The sequence below is a fragment of the Aquarana catesbeiana genome, linkage group LG02, assembly GCF_042186555.1.
Source record: "Aquarana catesbeiana isolate 2022-GZ linkage group LG02, ASM4218655v1, whole genome shotgun sequence".
NCBI lineage: Eukaryota > Metazoa > Chordata > Amphibia > Anura > Ranidae > Aquarana > Aquarana catesbeiana.
The window spans coordinates 264973179-264993236 of record NC_133325.1 but is presented as its reverse complement, the minus strand read 5'-3'; the positions used below and the strand labels follow the sequence as shown (position 1 = coordinate 264993236).

Here is a 20058-nt window from a genome sequence, read left to right as displayed (position 1 = left end):
AAAGCCCTGGATCGCAGTAAGAAGCTGACAGGGGTTAGGATCCTACCACACTCCATCCAAAATATGTTTGGGCTGGAGTAACACTGTAATAAATTGGTGCAATCCCTGAAATTAGGTACATTGTTATACCCTCTTTAAAAGTGTAGAATTGTACTGGAAATGCCTTCTCTGTAGGCAGGTGGAAGAGAAAGGTAGGCATTTTGGTGGTTGTACGGGAGGGGAAAAATCTGATTATGTTCACTACTGCAAAAAATAAATACATGTGTGTTTCACATCTGTATTTAATTGTTTGGCCAGAGTTCTTCTTAGATATAGCAATTGCTTGGTGTCACTGCTGTGTTTAGCAACAAATCTGCTATAAAAGTGCCAGTGTGACTTGTGGTTTCTAGATAGGAGTAATTGCTTAGGGGCTGATATTACATCTCAATGTAAACTGTAGAAGTTACATATCTTTTCTCTCATTTTATCACTTTGCTTTCTACTGGATTGCCTTGCAGCAGTCTGGCAAGCTAAGAGATGCATTGTGAAATGTCAGAGCCTTGTGGAAACAATCCGCTCTCACGGAACGATTACAAAGATTAAGCAAATTTGAAATGTGTGTTGGCTTTGCATAGCCTGTGTTTACTGCACCTTTCTGAACAAAACCAGGAGTGGTCATGTGTTAAGAAAGAAGAGATTAGCAATAATAAAGTAAAATAATGATGTCTTAATAGGAATAAAAGAAAAAACTGTAGCTTGAGATAATAATCTCCAAAGAGACAAAAGATGTATATGCCAAGAAGATTGTAAGAGATCAAAGGTATTAGAATATAAAGCTATTGGCTGCCGCTCCAGTTCTAGCTTTTATGCATACGACATAAGTGTCATTAACCTGTACAACTAGATTTATAACAATCATAATGTAAATATGGGAGCTCTATAGGCTTGTAAACACAGCTCTTCATCATGATTGCTGTTAACCCCTTAGTCTTGCCTGTGGCAAAGGCAGTACTCCACCATCAAGTTGGATCGCTGTGGCAAGTGAAGGGTAGCAGCTAGTATATATGGGGTTGGGCTGTGTGTGCGTGCAGTAAATCCACCGCTAATTATGTCTTCTAAGTAGTGATAGGTTTCAAAGGTGTTATGCTTTAAGAACTAAATAGGTGGAGAGGATGTTTATTTATTACACTTGCAATTTAGTAAAGCTCATAAATCACATAACACGGCACCAATGAAATTGTCTTCTCACGCTTTATGTTCACTTTATTTTAGTGGGCTATGGAAGATGTCCCGGAGTATTGTATTAAACTTATATGTTCATTACCAGTACAACCTTTTTGTAACTGATAATTTTTGAGGTACCTAATAAATGAATGTTTTTGATTGAAGCTGGCCATACATCTATCAAAAGTCACCTGGGTCAACAGGAACCGGCTGATTTCTGAACCATGTGTTTGGTTTTCCTGTTCATAAAAAGTCGTTCAATATAACAGGCTTGTTGGTATATTTTCACTTGATCAGCAGGGGATCCAAGTACAATGACAAAGCTGGGAGGATTTCCCCATCTCAAATTTTGCTTTTGGGAAATGTTTTTTTTTTTTCTTCTTTCAACCAACTGGCTGAAACACTTGTATAGCTATCTTGAGAAGAATTATATATATTTTGTCAATAATTGGGATAGAAAATATCACTGCACAACATTTATATCAGCATGTGATTCTGCAAGATCTGGAAGGTGGTAACTCTTATGCCGCGTACACACGGTCGGACTTTTCGTCTACAAAAGTCCAACGGACGCTGACGGACTAAAGTTGGCTGGTAATCCGATCGTATGTGGGCTTCTCCGGACTTTCAACTGACTTTTTCAGCCTCAAATCCGACGGACTTTAGATTTGAAACATGCTTCAAATCTTTCCGACGGACTCGAGTCCGGTCGAAAAATCCGCTCGTCTGTATGCTAGTCTGACGGACAAAAACCCACGCTAGGGCAGCTATTGGCTACTGGCTATCAACTTCCTTATTTTAGTCCGGTGTACGTCATCACGTAAGAATTCGACGGACTTTTGTGTGATCGTGTGTAGGCAAGTCTGTTCGTTAGAAAGTCCGCCGCAAGTCCGTCGAAAGTCCGTCGAAAGTCTGTCGGACAGGCTGTCGGACTTTTGTAGCTGAAAAGTCCGACCGTGTGTACGCCCCATTAAGCCGGATGCATATATAGACAAATGTAGACAAAAGATGTGCTTCTACAGGTCCATCCATTTCAACCCTTCATGCTGCAAGTGAATTCGGCACAGTTTGTTTCACAGATAAAATATGTGTATGTACTAGTAAAATAAGTTTTACCGGGTATCCCAGGACATATGTAATGAAGGGGATGGGGGCAAAGAATGTTTAATTCCTAGCATCCAAAATATTTCTTATTGGCCTGGCCATATTAAAGTGGTTCTAATGCATAAAGGTTTTTTACTTTCATGCATTCCATGCATGAAGGTAAAAAAACCTGTGTCACAGGATCCCCCCCCCCCCACACACACTCTCTTATACTTACCTGAGCCCGATCTTGACCCAGCGCTGTGCATGAGAGCAGCGGCTCTCTCCACTCTATCTCCCTTCTCTCCTCACTGGGCAGATTGATAACAGTGGGGGCTATTTGGCTCCCACTGCTGTCAGTCAAATACTGTGATGAGGGTTTGGGGGATTGGGCCAAGCCCTGCTGTCTGTGTCAATAGATACAGACAGGGTGGCTTGGAAGCGATCTCGCATGTATGCCCGCGTAGAAAGTGGCTTTCTATGGGGGGTTTTGGCAACAGTGTAGGAGCGCTGGCGGGGGGACCCCAGAAAATCATTAAGGGCACTGTTTTTTTTTTTTTTGTTTTGTTTTTTTTATATCTGTCCGAAGTTCAGTTTACAGGCTTTTGAAGTAGCCATTCTGCCTTACTAGAAATGTTTAGTACCTATTCACACCATATGAGTTGGGCAGCCTTGCCCAATGCATAGACAAGGCAATAGGCCTTGTGCTGCAGTGGTGTGCGCACGTTTTCCTGACACCAAGAGAAAAATGACTGAGGAGGGACTTCCAGCAGATTGACAGCCTCAGCTCTGTTCCTGTGTGCTGTACGAAGGGAACTGGGTCTCTTCCCTCCAATCAGCTCTCAGACCTCTCCTCACTGAGCTCTGCAGAGTGTAATTTCAGCTGTCCGACCCCTTTTTTTGTGAACTTTCAGAGAAGCTTTATGTTTTATGTTGGCACTTCAAACCGATGTAGAGAACACAAGACTGCAGATAGACAGGTACAGCTTACGTAGGAGAAATTGTTTCATCTCTTTTTTATTACCTTAGGCTACTCACTTACCTGGGTACAGTATATATAGGGGTCCATTCAGACAGGCTTGCCTGCTTGGCGGACTCCGCTTGCTCAGCGGGGGATTAATTCGCTGATCCCCACTGAGCAGACATCCAATCTGATCCACAGGACGGATGGAAAATAGGGTCACCATCTGTCTGGATTTCACGGACAGAATCGAATCAGATAGCAGCGGGTGTCGGTGGACATGTCACTGATGACATCTGCCGCTCCATAGGAGTGAATGGAGGTTCCGATCAAGTCCGCCTGCAAAACTGACAGGCGGACCTGATCGGAAAGCCAGTGTGAAAGGAGCCTAGTGCCGCGTACACACGATTGGACTTTACGGCATACTTGGTCCGGCGTACCGGATTTCGTCTGACAATTCAATCGTGTGTGGGCTCCAGCGGACTTTGTTTTCTCAAAAGTTTGACGGACTTAGATTTGAAACATGTTTCAAATCTACCCGACGGACTCGAGTCCGGTCGAAAAGTCCGCTCGTCTGTATGCTAGTCCGACGGACAAAAACCGACGCTAGGGCAGCTATTGGCTACTGGCTATGAACTTCCTCGTTTTAGTCCGTTCATACGTCATCACGTACGAATCCATCGGACTTTGGTTGATCGTGTGTAGCCAAGTCCGTTCATTCGGAAAGCCCATCATAAAGTCCGTCGAAAAGTCCGCCGGGCAAAGTATGCCGTAAAGTCCGGTCGTGTGTACGCGGCATAAGGGTTTACAACCACTTTATTGCCATGGAAGTCATCCCACGGCTGGCTACATATCAGTTCAGAAACACTCGCATAATCACAACATTATGTTGTGTTTACAGTCCCCAGTTGGCAACAAATAACTTTTCACTTGGACACATTGGAATCTTCAAGACCCTGAATATGCATAATACTTTCCTTTTATGAAACCAGAAAAAGGTATAAACCGTGATTCACCCTTTAACAAAAATAACAATAATAACAGCAAAAACGACGCATACATGCAGGTCATCTTAAGCTCCAGATCACAGGAGGGAAACAACTGCTTCAAAATGCTTGCAATCTGAATAAAAAAAAACAGATACATTTAATAAGACCTGTGCAGTTTATCTAATTTAATGGGCTTTGGTTATGCTTCTTAAATATATTTTTATATATAACTTTGTTTTTAAGCATTATCAGAGCTAAATAAATCTGAGATTGAACTTGTTACTGTGGAAGATACGTTGTAAATTCCACTGGACCTGTACATAAAAGCACCTTAATCAGATGTTAGCTTTCATTGCCTAACTTGCACCAGTCTAATGTCAGACATAAACAAACAGGCTTTTTTGCAAGCTATATACCTATAACTGGTTAGAATTTTTATGGGCTATAATTATAAGTGTTTGTAATCATCACTTAACGCCCTAAATACTTAATACAACTTTGTGTAAATGTTCATAAAAAAAGGATTTGCTGTCGGCTCCCTCGACAGACCTCCTCCCAATTACTTTTATAGTTTTTTTTACATGACACCGTTAAATAATTGGTTGATCTTTAGATATAAAAGTTTGACATAGTGCGAGACTGCTGGGGTATTATTGACTAATGTGAAAACGAACATATAGGTTTTGCAATTAGAGAAGATAATTTAACAGAAAACATTAAATATAGCTGTGCATGCAAATTTTTTGTCAGCACTGGAAGTATGTTTTACTTCTGTTTCTCAGCCAAATAGCAACGGTGCTGGATATTGGCGCTCACCTGGTATTTTTACAACCAAGTCAAGTAACATGCTGTATCAGCTATCATTGTAGATTTGCATTTAAACAAGGGCAATATCAATTTATGATAAAGATCTTTTGACACTTGTTTTGTTTGCAGGTGTCTTTTATAAGACGACCTCTAATCCCTTCAGGAAGAAATAGTTTCTCTCTTTTAAAGAGTATTAAGTAAATATAAAGGCTCTGATCCTTGCCATTGTTGCTGATTCTTTGAGGGATATTTCCCAACATTCATTGTTTAAATGGTTGTCAGGAGGAATTAAGTGAAACTTGATAAACAATGCAGTGACTGGTTCATCTCATTCTTTCTACTGGAGCATTTCTTGAGAGGATTTGCATTGAAGAAGTATTTTTGGTGGAGGAACATTTAGGGTCACTTTCAACCTTTGGAAACTTCTCTGTTTTGGCTAAAAGTTTTTCTTCTTTTTCACCCTGGTACAGCTTTTGTCTAGGATTCAGGTACTTCGAAATGGCTTTGTGCTCTGTATACCTAAAAGGATTTGCTATCATTTCTAAAGGAATGTTTTATGTACATTGTGTATACAATTGTACTCATAAGTTTACATACCCTGGCAGAATTTGATTTCTTGGCCATTTTTCAGAGAATATGAATAATACAAAAAAATTTCTTTCACTCATGGTTAGTGTTTGGCTGAAGCCATTTATTATCAATCAACTGTGTTTACTCTTTAAATCATAATCACAACAGACTACCCAAATGACCCTGATCAAAAGTTTACATACCCTGGTGATTTTGTCCTGATAACATGCACACAAGTTGATACAAAGGGGTTTGAATTGCTATTAACTACTTCCCACCCGGCCACTGTACATAAACGGTCGGATGGGTGCTCTTTCCTTCTGAGTGGATGTTCAGGAACGTCCCTCAAAAGGAGCGGGATCGCGCCCATGCGTGCCCGCACAGCGGCATGATCCAGATGCGCTTGTGTCAACAGGACGTGGTGCATCTCCAATCGGCAGGAGGGCTCTGTAATTGGCCCTCCTGATCATATGACGGCCGTGTCCAATCACAGCCATCATGTGATGTAAATCAATATCATTGAGCCACTCTGGGGAGATCTCAAACGTGTAGTTCAAGCAAGACAGCCCAAGAATTTCCAGGAACTACAGGCTTTTTGCCAAGAGGAATGGGCAGCTTTATCATCTGAGAAGATAAAGAGCCTCATCCACAAATACCATAAAAGACTTCAAGCTGTCATTGATGTTAACAGGGGCAATACACGGTATTAAAACATGGGGTATGTAAACTTTTGATCAGGGTCATTAGTGTAGTTTCTGTTGTGATTATAATTTAACCACTTGACAACTGGGCACTTAAACCCCCCTCGTGACCAGACCAATTTTCAGCTTTCAGTGCTCTCACACTTTGAATGACAATTACTCCGTCATGTAATACTGTACCCAAATGAATTTTTTGTCCTTTTTTTCATACAAATAGAGCTTTCTTTTGGTGGTATTTGATCACCTCTGGGTTTTTTATTTTTTGCGCTATAAATGAAAAAAGACCGAAAATTTTGAAAAAAAACTAATTTTTCTTTGTTTCTGTGATAAAATTTTGCAAATTAGTAATTTTTCTTCATAAATTTTGGCCACAATTTATAATGCTACATATCTTTGGTAAAAATAACCCAAATTAGTGGATATTATTTGGTCTTTGTGAAAGTTAGAGAGTCTACAAGTTATGGTGCAAATCATAAAAAATTGATCACACCTGAAGTACTGACGGCCTATCTCATTTCTTGTGACCCGAACAAGTCAGGAAAGTACAAATACCCCCCAAAGGACCCCTTTTTTGAAAGCAGACATTCCAAGGTATTTAGTAAGATGCATGGTGAGTTTTTTGATGTTGTCATTTTTTCCCAAAGTTCTTTGCAAAATGAAGATTTTTTTTTTTCCCCAAAAAAATTGTCATTGTAATAGGTTATTTCTCTCACATGGCATGTATATACCACAAATGACACTCTGACATTCTTCTACTCCTCCTGAGTATTAAGATACCACATGTGTGGGACTTTTTCACTGCCTGGCCACATAGAGAGGCCCAACATGCAGGGAGCGCCATCACGTGTTCTAGGAGCATAAATTACACATCGAATTTGTTGACTACCTATTACACTTTTGAAGGCCCTGGAGAACCAGGACAATGACATGTGACACTGACGTGGCACTGATGACAAATGGCACTGATACATGGCACTGATGTGGCACTGATGACAGATGGCACTGATATGTAGCACTGACACTGATGTAGCACTGATGACAGATGGCACTAATACGTGGCACTGATGACAGATGGCACTTATACATGGCACTGATGACAGATGGCACTAATACGTGGCACTGATGACAGGTGGCACTAATACATGGCACTGACAGATGGCACTAATACGTGGCACTGATGACACGTGACACTGATGACAGATGGCACTAATATGTGGCACTGATGACACGTGGCGATGATGACAAATGGCACTGATGACAGATGGCACTAATATGTGCCACTGATGACACGTGGCACTGATGAAAGATGGCACTAATACGTGGCACTGATGACAGATGGCACTAATACATGGCACTGATGACAGATGGCACTAATACGTGGCACTGATGACAGATGGCACTGATACGTAGCACTCATGACACTGATGACAGATGGCACTGATATGTGGCACTGATGACACGTGACACTGATGACAGATGGCACTATGTGGCACTGATGACAGATGGCATTTATACGTGGCACTGGGGACAGATGGCAGTGGGGACAGATGGCAGGGACATGACAGCAGGGACAGATGGCAGGACAGATGGCACTGGGGACAGATGGCACTGGGGACAGATGGCAGGAGCAGATGGCACTGGGGACAGATGGCACTGGGGACAGATGGCAGGAGCAGATGGCTGGGGCAGATGGCAGGGGCAGATGGCTGGGGCAGATGGCTGGGGCAGATGGCAGGGGCAGATGGCAGGGGCAGATGGCTTGGGCAGATGGCTGGGGCAGATGGCTGGGGCAGATAACTGTGCTGACACTTTTTTTTTTTTCTGTTTACTCACCGCCGCAGCGGTTCCGCTCTCCCTCCTCACACGCTGTCTCTGTGTGAGGAGGGAGAGCCGGCGATGAGAGAGGATCTCATATGTTTACATATGAGATCCTCTCTCATTGGCAGAGCGATCGCACTGTAAACGGCCGCTGTCATTGGCCGTTTACGGCGATCTGTGACTGGCTGTGTCCGAAGGACACGGCCAGCACAAAACTTCCCCGATGCGCGTCCGCGGGAGCGCGCAATGCGGAAGTAAAAGGGAGGACGTCCAGGGACGCCCTCCCGGCAATTGGAGTCCGCGCTGTAGCCGTCTTTCGGCTATAGCGCGGACGCCTAGTGGTTAAAGAGTAAACACAGTTAATTGATAATAAATGGCTTCAGCCAAACACTTACCATGAGTAAAAAAAAGTTTTTGTGTTATCATTCATATTCTCTGAAAAATGGCCAAGAAATAATAAATTCTGCCAGGATATGTAAACTTATGAGCACAACTGTATGTTTTTTGAGTTAACATAAAATTAACGTTTTGCATCTGATTTACATTTTTCAGTGGGGAAAATAATTGTTTGATCCCTTGTAGATTTTGTAAGTTTGCCAACGTGCAAAGAAATGAATGGTCTATGATTTTTATCATAGGTGTATTTTATGTGATAGAGACAGAATATTAACCAAAAATCCAGAAAAAACACACAATACAAATGCTATAAATTAAGTTGCAGTTCAGTGAGCAAAATAGGTATTTGATCCCCAAGCAAAACATACAGATCTTCTCTAAATCATTAAGGCTTCTTGGCTGTCTCTTAGCAACTCGAAGTTTTAGCTACCTCCATAAATTTTCTATAGGATTAAGGTCTGCAGACTGACTAGGCCACTCCATGACCTTAATGTGCTTCTCTTTGAGCCACTCCTTTGTTACCACGGCGGTATGTTTTGGGTCATTGTCATGCTGGAAGACCCATCTTCAGTGTTTTGGCTGAGGAAAGAAGGTTCTCATCTAAGATTTTACAATACATGGCCCCGTCCATTGGCCCCTCAATGCGACAAAGTCAGCCTGTACCTTTAGCAGAGAAACAGCCCTAAAGCATCATGTTTGTACCTCCGTGCTTGACTAGGTATGGTGTTCTTAGGGTCATAGTCAGCATTTTTCTATCTACAAAAATGGCGAGTCGAGTTAATGCCAAAGAGCTCAATTTTGGTTTCATCTGACCACAGCACTTTCTCCCAATCCTTCTGTGAATCATTTAGATGTTCATTGGCATGACTGTACATGTGCCTTCTTGAGGAGAGGGACCCGCCGTGTTTGGAGGAAGAAAAATGCTGACTATGACCCTAAAAACACCATCCCTACAGTCAAGCACGGAGGTGGAAACATTATGTGTAAGGTGTAAAAAGAAAATGTTGCATTTCATTTGGAAATCAAGGTCCCAGAGTCTGGAGTAGACTAAAGAGGCACAGAATCCAAGTTGCATGAGGTCCAGTGTGAAGTTTCCACAGTCAGTGATGGTTTGAGGAGCCATGCCACCTGTTGGTGTTGGTCCACTTCGTTTTATCAAGTCCAAAGTCAGTACAGCCCTCTACCAGGAATGTCTAGAGCACTTCATACTTCCATCTGCTTTATGGAGAAGCTGATTTCATTTTCCAGCAGGACTTGGCACCTGCCCACACTGCCAAAAGCACCATTACCTGGTTTAATGATCATGGTATCACTGTGCTTGATTGACCAGCAAATTTGCCCAACCAAAACCCCATAGAGAATCCGGGTTATTGTCAGGAGGAAGATGTGAGACACCAGACCCAACAATGCAGGCGAGCTGAAGGCCGCTATCAAAGCAACCTTGGCTTCCTTAACACCTCAGCAGTGCCACAGGCTAATTGCCTCCATGCCACACCAAATTGATACAGTAATTCATGCAAAAGGAGCCCTGACCAACTATTGAGTGCATACTATACTGTATATAGTACTTTTCAGTAAGCCAACATTTCTGTATTTTTTTTTATTGGTCTCATGTAATATTCTAATTTTCTGAGATACAGAATGTTGGGTTTTCACTAGCTATAAGCCATAATCATCAAAATTAAAAGAAAAATGCTTGAAATATATCACTCTGTGTGTAAAACATATAAAATATGAGTTTCACTTTTTGAATTGTATTACTGAAATGCAGTATCTCACAAAAATGAGTACACCCCCAACATTTTTGTTAATATTTTATTATATATTTTCATGTGACAACACTGAAGAAATTACACTTTGCTGCAAAGTAAAGTAGTGAGTGTACAGCTTGTAAATTTGCTGCCCCTAAAACCCTGAAACTTAGCTGCAGCAAAGTGGCCAAGACCATACAGCTGTTTAATGGGACAGGTTCCACTCAGAACAGGCCTCGCCGTGGTTGGCCAAAGAAGTTGAGTGCACATGCTCAGCATCATATATAGGTTGTCTTTGGGAAATAGATGTATGAGTGCTGCCAGCATTGCTGCAGAGATTAAAGGGGTGGGGGGTCAGCCCATCCGTGCTCAGACCATACGCCACACACTGCATCAAATTGGTCTTCATGGCTGTCATCCCAGAAGGAAGCCTCTTCTAAAGATGATGCACAAGAAAGCCCGTAAACAGGTTGCTGAAGACAAGCAAACTAAGGACATGGATTACTGGAACCATGTCCTGTGATCTGATGAGACCAGGATAAACTTATTTGGTTCAGATAGTGTCAAGCATGTGTGGCGGCAACCAGGTGAGGCATACAAAGACAACTGTGTCTTGCCTACCATCAAGCATGGTGGTAGGAGTGTCATGGTCTGGGGCTGCATGAGTGCTTCTGGCAGTTGGGGAGCTACAGTTCATTGAGGGAACCATGTTTGCCAACATGTACTGTGGCATACTGGAGCAGAGCATGATCCCCTCCCTTTGGAGACTTGGCGGCAGGGCAGTATTCCTACATGAGAATGACCCCAAACACACCTTCAAGATGAACACTGCCTTGCTAATGAAGCTGAGGGTAAAGGTGAAGGACTGGCCAAGCATGTCTTCAGACCTAAATCCTATTGTGGGGCATCCTCAAATGGAAGGTGGAGGAGCACAAGGTCTCTAACATCCACTAGCTCCACGATGTTGTCATGGAGGAGTGGAAGAGGAAGCTCTGGTGAACTCCATGCCCAAGAGGGTTAAGGCAGTGCTGGAAAATAATGGTGGCCACACGAAATATTGACACTTTTGGCCCAATTTGGACATTTTCACTTAGGGGTGTACTCACTTTTGTTGCCAGCAGTTTAGACATTAATGGCTGTGTGTTGAGTTATTTTGAGGGGACAGCAAATTTACACTGTTGTGCACTCACTACTTTACATTGTAGCAAAGTTTTGTTTCTTCAGTGTTGTCACATGAAAAGATATACCGTATTTATCGGCGTATAACACGCACTTTTTTCCCCTTAAAATCAGGGGAAAATCGCGGGTGCGTGTTATACGCCGATCCCCTGCGATCCTGACCTGTCAGAACGAAAAAATCGCTGACCGCGATTTGAAAATGGCGCCGAAATACACAGTGCCGGTCCTCGGCTCTTCTCGGCCGCTTTCGGTTTCACTCGAGCGCCGCCCGAACCTAGCCGAGTATACTCGGCTAGTTTCGGATAGCTCCGCTCACCGTCCGAGTGGAGCCGAAAGTGAACGAGAGCCGCCGAGAAGAGCCGAGGACCGGCTCTGTGTATTTCGGCGCCGGCGGCGCCATTTTCAAATCGCGGTCGGCGATTTTGAAGCTCAGAGGCTTCAGCAAGACTGCACTGGGGCAAGGCTGGACTGGGGCAATGCTGGACTGGGGCAAGGCTGCACTGGACACTGGGGAAGGCTGCACTGACATGGCTGCACTGGCAAGGCTGCACTGGCAAGGCTGCACTGACATGGCTGCACTAGAAAGGCTGCACTGACATGGCTGCACTGACAAGGCTCCACTGGCAAGGCTGCACTGACATGGCTGCACTAGCAAGGCTGCATTGACAAGGCTGCACTGACAAGGCTGCACTGAGAAGGCTGCACTGAGAAGGCTGCAATGATGGGCATTTAAATGTAAGTTTTTTTCCCTTCAAGTTCCCTCCTAAAAGTTTTTTTTCCTTAAAATTCCCTCCTAAATTGAGGTGCGTGTTATACGCCGGTGCGTGTTATACGCCGATAAATACGGTAATTAAATATTTACACAAATATGAGGGGTGTACTCACTTTTGTGAGATACTGTAGATTAACGTTTTGATGATATTCAGATTTTCTGAGATGCACCTGTATGTCTAGGATTCAGGTACTTAGAGATGGCTTTGTGCTCTGTATACCCAGCGTACCTAAAAGGATTTGCTATCATTTCTAAAGGAATGTTTTATGTACATTGTGTATATGCTTTTTGAGTTAACGTAAAATTAATGTTTGCGTCTAATTTACATTTTATGTGCATATTGTATTTCTTTACAATCATGTTTTCAAATTTACAACCCCAATTCCAAAAAAAAGTTGTGGCGCTGTATAAAATCTACAGAAAAACAAAAATGCCCCAGTTTTATACCCAATCAACCCAATGTTACTGGCTTGCAAAATGTTCTTTCAGCTATTCATTGTTTGTACCACTTACTTAGCCAGCTTTTGCTGCCCTGTCGCAAGTTTTTTGAAATGTGTTGCTGCCATCAATTTCAAAATTATTTTTATCTGTGTCATCTCCTGTGTACAGACATAAGGGATAGGAGCTGGGGGGGGGGGGGGGGGCGCACAGCACAAACCCCCTTCCAGCTCTCTCATCCTCTCTGCTGCTGTCACTAATCATGTAGCCAGTTCCTTGTACTTGTTAAGTTCTAAAAGGTAGACTTTCAAGCCTCCGTGTGAGGTACTACAAGCTGCTTTCTGTGCCTGCTAAGCAATTTTTGTCCCTTTTTATTCTTTGGGCTTGTTGGCGTTCGTTTGCTGTGTTGCCCACAGATGATAGGAACTTTAACCTACCAGTAAAATCCTTTTCTTGGAGTATAATACAGGACACAGGACCCTCACCTGTTTTTTTTTTGTTTAAATCTACCTATAGGTAGCTTTATATAAGCCGTGGTTAAAGACTTAAGATCCTGTACTGTACAAAGATTGCTGGGAAGTCAAAAGTCATCTTTTTTTTAACAGTAACTTGACAGTTTGTGAAGATGTATGACACCGAAAAACAGAGTTTACCTAACTTACATATTATGCCCGTCTACCATTGTCCTAAAATTTCAGCATTAAATCTCAAAGAACAGCTCTGTAAAAATGTACATTAAAGCCAAGAAACTAAAGATCTTACTTTAGTCCCTTTAGTGCTTTACATATGACTGTTTTTACTTAGATGTGTTGCTTTTAATTGTATATTATTCTGCTGACATAAAGTAACTGATAGCAGGCCGGATAAAGAAATTATGAGGTTGTACATTATTGGACTTTTGCTGTGGTGACCTGAGCACACATGAAGACTGAGAGTATGATGCATGTACGGATACTTATACTAAAGTAGAATGGGTCATTGAAACTAACATTCCCAAGTCTTCCTTATTTGCTAAACATTTGCAGTGTTCCTGTTTTAGCCTTGCTACATATATATCCATTAGCCGCCAAATCACGTACATGTACATGATTGGCTTCAAGTGGTCATACCGAGGTTATGGCTGCAGCTGTTTTTTTTTGTTTTTTTTTCAGCCGGCAATGATCTTTTATCTTAAGCAATCCTAGCATCTGATTATACCCAGGTTTGCTTTTACGTCCCCTCCCACCGATGCCTCTCCATGCTCTCCCGTGCGATCGGGGGCCTGGTGTCTAATCCGGCAGTTCCGCTGGATTATCATAGAGCTGGCCAAGGACCGGAAGGTCCCTGACCATCTCCATGGTCTAGGAGACCGGAAGCAACAGTATTACATCACTTCCGCTTAGGGAATATGTAAACATGGCCATTTTTTTTTAATCTCATGCTTTCCAGGGTAGAGGAGAGATCTGGGGTCTAGCCCCAAGATGTCTCCATAAAGAGGACCTGTCATGCCTTATTTCTCTCACAAGGGATGTTTACATTTCTTGTGATAGGAATAAAAAGTAATAAAAATAATAAAAAATCAAGGGGACAGTGTAAAAATAAAATAAAAGTAATTAAATAATAATAATAATAAAAAAGGTTTTCTTGAAGTGCCCCTGTCCCACACAGAAGCGAATGCATATGTAGGTCATGCACACATATGTAAACGGTGTTCGCACCACAGATGTGAGGTATTGTCACATACATTATAATGAGAGCAATAATTCTAGTGCTAGACCGCCTCTGTAACTCTAAACTGATAACCTGTAAACATTTTTAAAGCGTTGCTTATGGAGATTTTTAAGTATTCTAGTTTGTCGCCATTGCACGAGTGTGTGCAATTTTAAAGCGTGACATGTTAGGTATCTATTTACTCTGTGTAACATCATCTTTTATATCTTACAAAAAAATTGTCTTATACATCATTTTTTTTTGCATTAAAATTCATTGAAGTGTATTTTTATAAAAAAAACATTGCAACAATCGTCATTTTATTCTCTGGGGCCAAAAAAATTATTTTTTTCTTGTAAACCAAAAGTGTCAGAATGGGCCTGGTCCTCAAGTGGATATATTGTATATTTTTGTCATTGATTGCAATAAAAGGGGGCTGGGGCCCGCACAGAAATCCTTTTTATATAAAAATGCACAGTTTTATCTTACTAATTTATTAATTATTTCTTGTCCTAAATACAGTGGTGCTGAGCATTGGACAATAAATGCATATGAATACAAAAATCCAGAAACACTTACAGCAAGAATAATCACCACCGCAGCCTCTGGGTTTGTGTGCTCCACTTTTACGAACTTCCAGCCAAGATCACACCCTTGAAAGTTCCTCGACGCCCTCTTCTCAGGACTACATGTTTCACGATGCCAGGTGCCAGAATGCTTCTGCACCTTGTCCAGCCTCCTCTGGCAGTGCCTGCTCTGGAGTGCATAGGACCATTGCGCATGCATGCTCTGTCTCGCCCACTCTGGCTGACTGGCATACATTGGGCATGCTCACTTATGGGTGTCACCATAGGACCCTGCTAAGGCAAGGCAACACTCGAAAACAGGAAAGAGGGCAGCAAACATAGGACCTACTGAGCAGGAGGAAAGAGAGGCTTTCAAAGAAAGATCCTTGCTGCAGAAAAAAATAGAGCTTAAAGCGATATTAAACCCAAAACCAAAAATGTTATATATTGCAGGTTACTGATTAGATGTGGTGTTTTTTTTAGTTTTCTTTTTAAGGCTTTTCCCCACTCTCCTGGTGATCTGGCCAGTAGCATACCTCTTGTATTATACAGACACCACTCTGGATAAATGACCACAGGGAGCAGATTTGAACACAGCTTTGTTAGTCTAGAGTGTTAGATGTACTGGCAGATTTAACCAGTTCCCGCCCAGCCAATAGCAGATTGACGGGTGGATGGGTGCTTTCCCTTCCTGACTGGATGTCATATGACGTCCTGTGAGGATGCGCCGATCGTGCAGCGGTGCGATCTGTCAGCGGCCGTGTCCACGGTACCAATGACCAATCAGAGTACCGGCTTGCTGCCGGTACCATGTGACCACGGTGATGAATCACTGCAGGTCACATGACAATTATAAATAATGGATAGCTTCCTTTCAAGCCATTCAATGTGTACATTGTGTTGCTAGTTGTGATTGGTAAGTGTGATCACATGGTACAGACTGGGCCAATCACAGCCCATCTGTACCATGTGATTCGCTTTGACCAATCACAGCTAATCACAACAAAACAGATTGAATTAATCAGTTTCATTCAGTAAAATGCATGTCCAACACTCGGCTCTCCACAGACTAAAATGTATGCTGTACAAACTTACCCCTGTGCTTATTCATCCGGAGTGGAGGCACTCTAATACAGGAAATGTGTTACTGGTCAGATCACCAGGTGAAAACAGACGGGGTAAGTCTAAGAAAAAACAGCTATTGCAGCCACCACATCTAATGAGTGGTAAGCTGCTATTTATTACATTTTTGCTTTTATGTTTTAATCCTCCTTTCATATTTTAAATATTAATGAGTGTGTGCCAGTGTCTCAGTAGTGTGTGGATAGTCAAATCCTATCCCTCATGCATGCATACACATGTGCACAGGCTACATTGTATATAAGGTGAACTGTATATAAGTGTTGTTTGCTATGAAATGCCTGCTCCAGTATGCCATTGTACCCATGGCCTTCTTAATGCATGGGCACATCATACTTGCCAATTGTCCCAGGATTTGCTGGGACAGTAACGCTGTTTACTAAACTGTTCTAAGATAGCCATGTGTCCCGAACAGCATCACAGAACCTGCACTGTGCACTGAACCCCTCCAGCCCCTCCTCTGCCGTACTGTGCCTTCCTGCCTCACCTCCCCCCGTACTGTGCCATTTGTGTTGATTAGTCTTTGATTCAGGCCGTGTTCACACTGGTACGACATGACAGATGTACCACTTTGGATCCGACTTTGCCCTGCGACTTGAAGTCCGACATGCGTCCGACTTCAATGAACATGCATCCGACCATACCAGGCACTGTATCTGATATGAATTTTTAGGGGGAACTCCACGCAAAATGTAAAAAAAAACAGCATGGGTTCCCCCTCAAGGAGCACACTGGGTCTTTTCGGCGTTTTTTTTTCCCCCCAAAACCCATACCAGACCTCTATCCTAGCACACAGCCAGCAGGTCAGGAAAGGGGGGTGGGGACGAGCGAGCGCCCCCTCCTGAACTATACCAGGCCGCATGCCCTCAACATGGGGGGCTGGGTGCTTTGGGCAGGGGGGCCCTGTGCCCCCCCACCGCAAAGCACTTTGCCCCTATGTTGATGAGGACAAGGGCCTCTTCCCAACAACCCTGACCGTTGGTTGTCAGGGTCTGCGGGTGGGGGGCTTATCGGAATCTGGAAGCCCCCTTTATCAAAGGAGCCCCCAGATCCCAGCCCCCCACCCTATGTGAATGAGTATGGGGTACATTGTACCCCTACACCTGAAAATAAAATGTCATAAAAATAAAACAGTACACGTGTTTTTAAAAGTAATTTATTAAGGCAGCTCCGTCGTCTCTTCCGATTTCTTCTCCCCTCTCCGGGTCTTCTCTGCTCTCCTCTGATGTCTTCTAGCCCTCTCCGGTTCTTCTCCCTCTGTCCGCTGTCTTCTGCCTCTTTTGGGTCTTCTCCGCTATCTTCTTGCTCTTTTGCTGGGTCTTCTCCCTCTGTTCTTCCGATGTTGACTCAACACTCTCTCCCGTTCTAATGCCGGGTGCGTGGTGTGCCACTACTAATATTGGCATGGGATGTGTGATGTCATCCAGAGGCCCCACCCCTTATGACATCACCGTCCGGGCATGGGCGGTGATGTCATAAGGGTTGGGTTTCCGGTGACACCGCCCCATACCAATATAAGTAGTGGCAGTAGTAAAATATAGCGTGGGATATTTAATGTTTTGGGTCTGTCTACCTAACATTTTTTAACATGCTACATTGTAGGAGTAAAACTGCATGCAGTGCACACTATATCATTTAAGGAGTTAAAAAAATTGTGAAAAGTGAACTGTACGTGTGCAGCTGTTATTGCACTACACATAAACATATCTTCGTGGTTACAAGATTTCATATGCTGGTGCTTGAGATCCCAATGATACCCGTACATACGCTGTCACTGTTGGTCTGATGGCACACTGTACAGTTTTTTTTTTTTTTAAGACCTGCTGATTTGCTTGGCATGTGAATTTCATTGCTGAGTAAGTTGATTGAATCCTGTGTCCACAAAATGTTGAGGCACACACATGCCTTAGGCCCCTTTCACATGGGTGATCTGATCAGGTCCGCCTGTCAGTTTTTCAGGCAGACTTGATCGGACCCCCGCAGTCTCTTTATGGAGCTGCCATTGGATCTGATCCTGTCTGCCAAAAACAGACGGATTAGGGAACCTATTTCCCATCTGTCTGGCGGATTGGATGGGGACATTTTTACATTGAAGTGTATATACTTAAAAAATAGATGGTTGGACTATAACCAGGGGATAATTCAGACAGATCTCCCAATCCCTAATATACATATATCATAAAAAGGAGGAGAGAAGAGGAAAACCTCTTTCTCCAAAGCAAGATGGGATTTTTCAAGGAAATACTATGTCCATCATTAGTAGGTGAAGATCAAACAAGTTGATAAAAAATACATTGAAGTGTATTTTTTTCCCAAAAAATTGTGTTTGAAAGACCGCTGGGCAAATACAGTGTGACATAAAATATTGCAACAAATTGCCATTTTATTCCCTAGGGTCTCTGCTAAAATATATATAATGTTTGGGAGTTCTAAGTAATTTTCTAGCAAAAAATATTGATTTTAACTTAAACAAGTGTCAGAAAAAGATTTAGACTTTAAGTGGTTAAACTTCCTGCATTTACACATTGTTAAAAACTTGGCAGACTGCCCAGATTTTTTCTTTACACACAGAAGTTTATCCCTTTGTTCTAACAAGGAAGCATTAGTTACAATGTTTCATGTTAAAAACTTGGCAGACTGCCTGGGTTTTTTCTTTTGACATCTGAGTGAGCAGATAAGGCCTCATGTACACAGTTGAAAACCTCTTGCTGGAAACTGACAGCTGATAAATGACAGTGAAAAACCTCCTTTTAACAGCTTTTACATACTGAGTTTAGCAGCAGTTGAGGTTAGAAGCTTTTTGAAGATAACCTCAGGAGACCCTCCCAAATGTCCACAATGCAGGAAAATCATGTAAATTAGTAACCATTTCAGCCATTCCGTGAGAAGAGAGAGCAGTGTACTTTAACTATGGAGTCTCTCTCTAGCACTGTGCCAGTCAGTCTCCCTGCCTCTCTCTGCTGTCTCTCTGCTCTCTCTCTCCTGTCTCTCTCTCTGCTGTCTCACTCTCTCTGCTGTCTCTCTCTCTCTGCTGTCTCTCTCTCTCTGCCTGTCTCTCTCTCTCTGCCTGTCTCTCTTTCTCTCTGTGCCTGTCTCTCTTTCTCTCTGTGCTTGTCTCTCTCTCTCTGCGCCTGTCTCTCTCTCTCTCTCGCTGTGCCTGTCTCTGCCTCTTTCTCTCTGCCTGTGTGTGTCTCTCTCTGCCAGTGTGTCTCCCTCTCTGCCTGTGTGTCTCTCTCTGCCTGTGTGTGTGTCTCTCTCCCTCTCTGCCTGTGTGTGTGTCTCTCTCTCTGCCTGTGTGTGTGTCTCTCTCTCTCTGCCTGTGTGTGTCTCTCTCTGCCTGTGTGTCTCTCTCTGCCTGTGTGTGTCTCTCTCTCTCTCTGCCTGTGTGTCTCTCTCTCTGCCTGTGTGTGTGTCTCTCACTGCCTGTGTGTGTGTGTCTCTCTCTCTGCCTGTCTCTCTCTCTCTCTCTCTGCCTGTGTGTGTGTCTCTCTCTCTGCCTGTGTGTGTCTCTCTCTCTCTGCCTGTGTGTGTGTCTCTCTCTCTGCCTGTGTGTGTCTCTCTCTCTGCCTGTGTGTGTGTCTCTCTCTGCCTGTGTGTGTGTCTCTCTCTCTGCCTGTGTGTCTCTCTCTCTCTGCCTGTCTCTCTCTCTCTATCTCTCTCTCTCTGCCTGTGTGTGTCTCTCTCTCTCTGCCTGTGTGTGTCTCTCTCTCTCTGCCTGTGTGTGTCTCTCTCTGCCTGTGTGTCTCTCTCTGCCTGTGTGTGTCTCTCTCTCTCTGCCTGTGTGTCTCTCTCTCTCTGCCTGTGTGTGTGTCTCTCACTGCCTGTGTGTGTGTCTCTCTCTCTCTGCCTGTCTCTCTCTCTCTCTCTCTGCCTGTGTGTGTGTCTCTCTCTCTGCCTGTGTGTGTCTCTCTCTCTCTGCCTGTGTGTGTGTCTCTCTCTCTGCCTGTGTGTGTCTCTCTCTCTGCCTGTGTGTGTGTCTCTCTCTGCCTGTGTGT

General features: G+C 43.3%; 1 protein-coding gene across 2 annotated transcripts in view; it reads left to right on the top strand.

The window, feature by feature from the left end:
- The window catches only part of ABCC4 (ATP binding cassette subfamily C member 4 (PEL blood group)), a 627509-nt gene that overhangs the window by 369319 nt on the left and 238132 nt on the right, over window positions 1-20058 (top strand). The window contains exon 21 of one of the 2 annotated variants that reach the window (XM_073614377.1): window positions 14880-17094. The exons of the other annotated variant lie outside the window; for it this stretch is intronic. Within the exon in view, the coding sequence (XP_073470478.1) occupies window positions 14880-14888 (9 nt within the window). The 3' untranslated portion in view covers window positions 14889-17094. Of the gene's footprint in view, window positions 1-14879; window positions 17095-20058 lie in introns of those variants that run through there. 2 annotated transcript variants of the gene reach the window in all.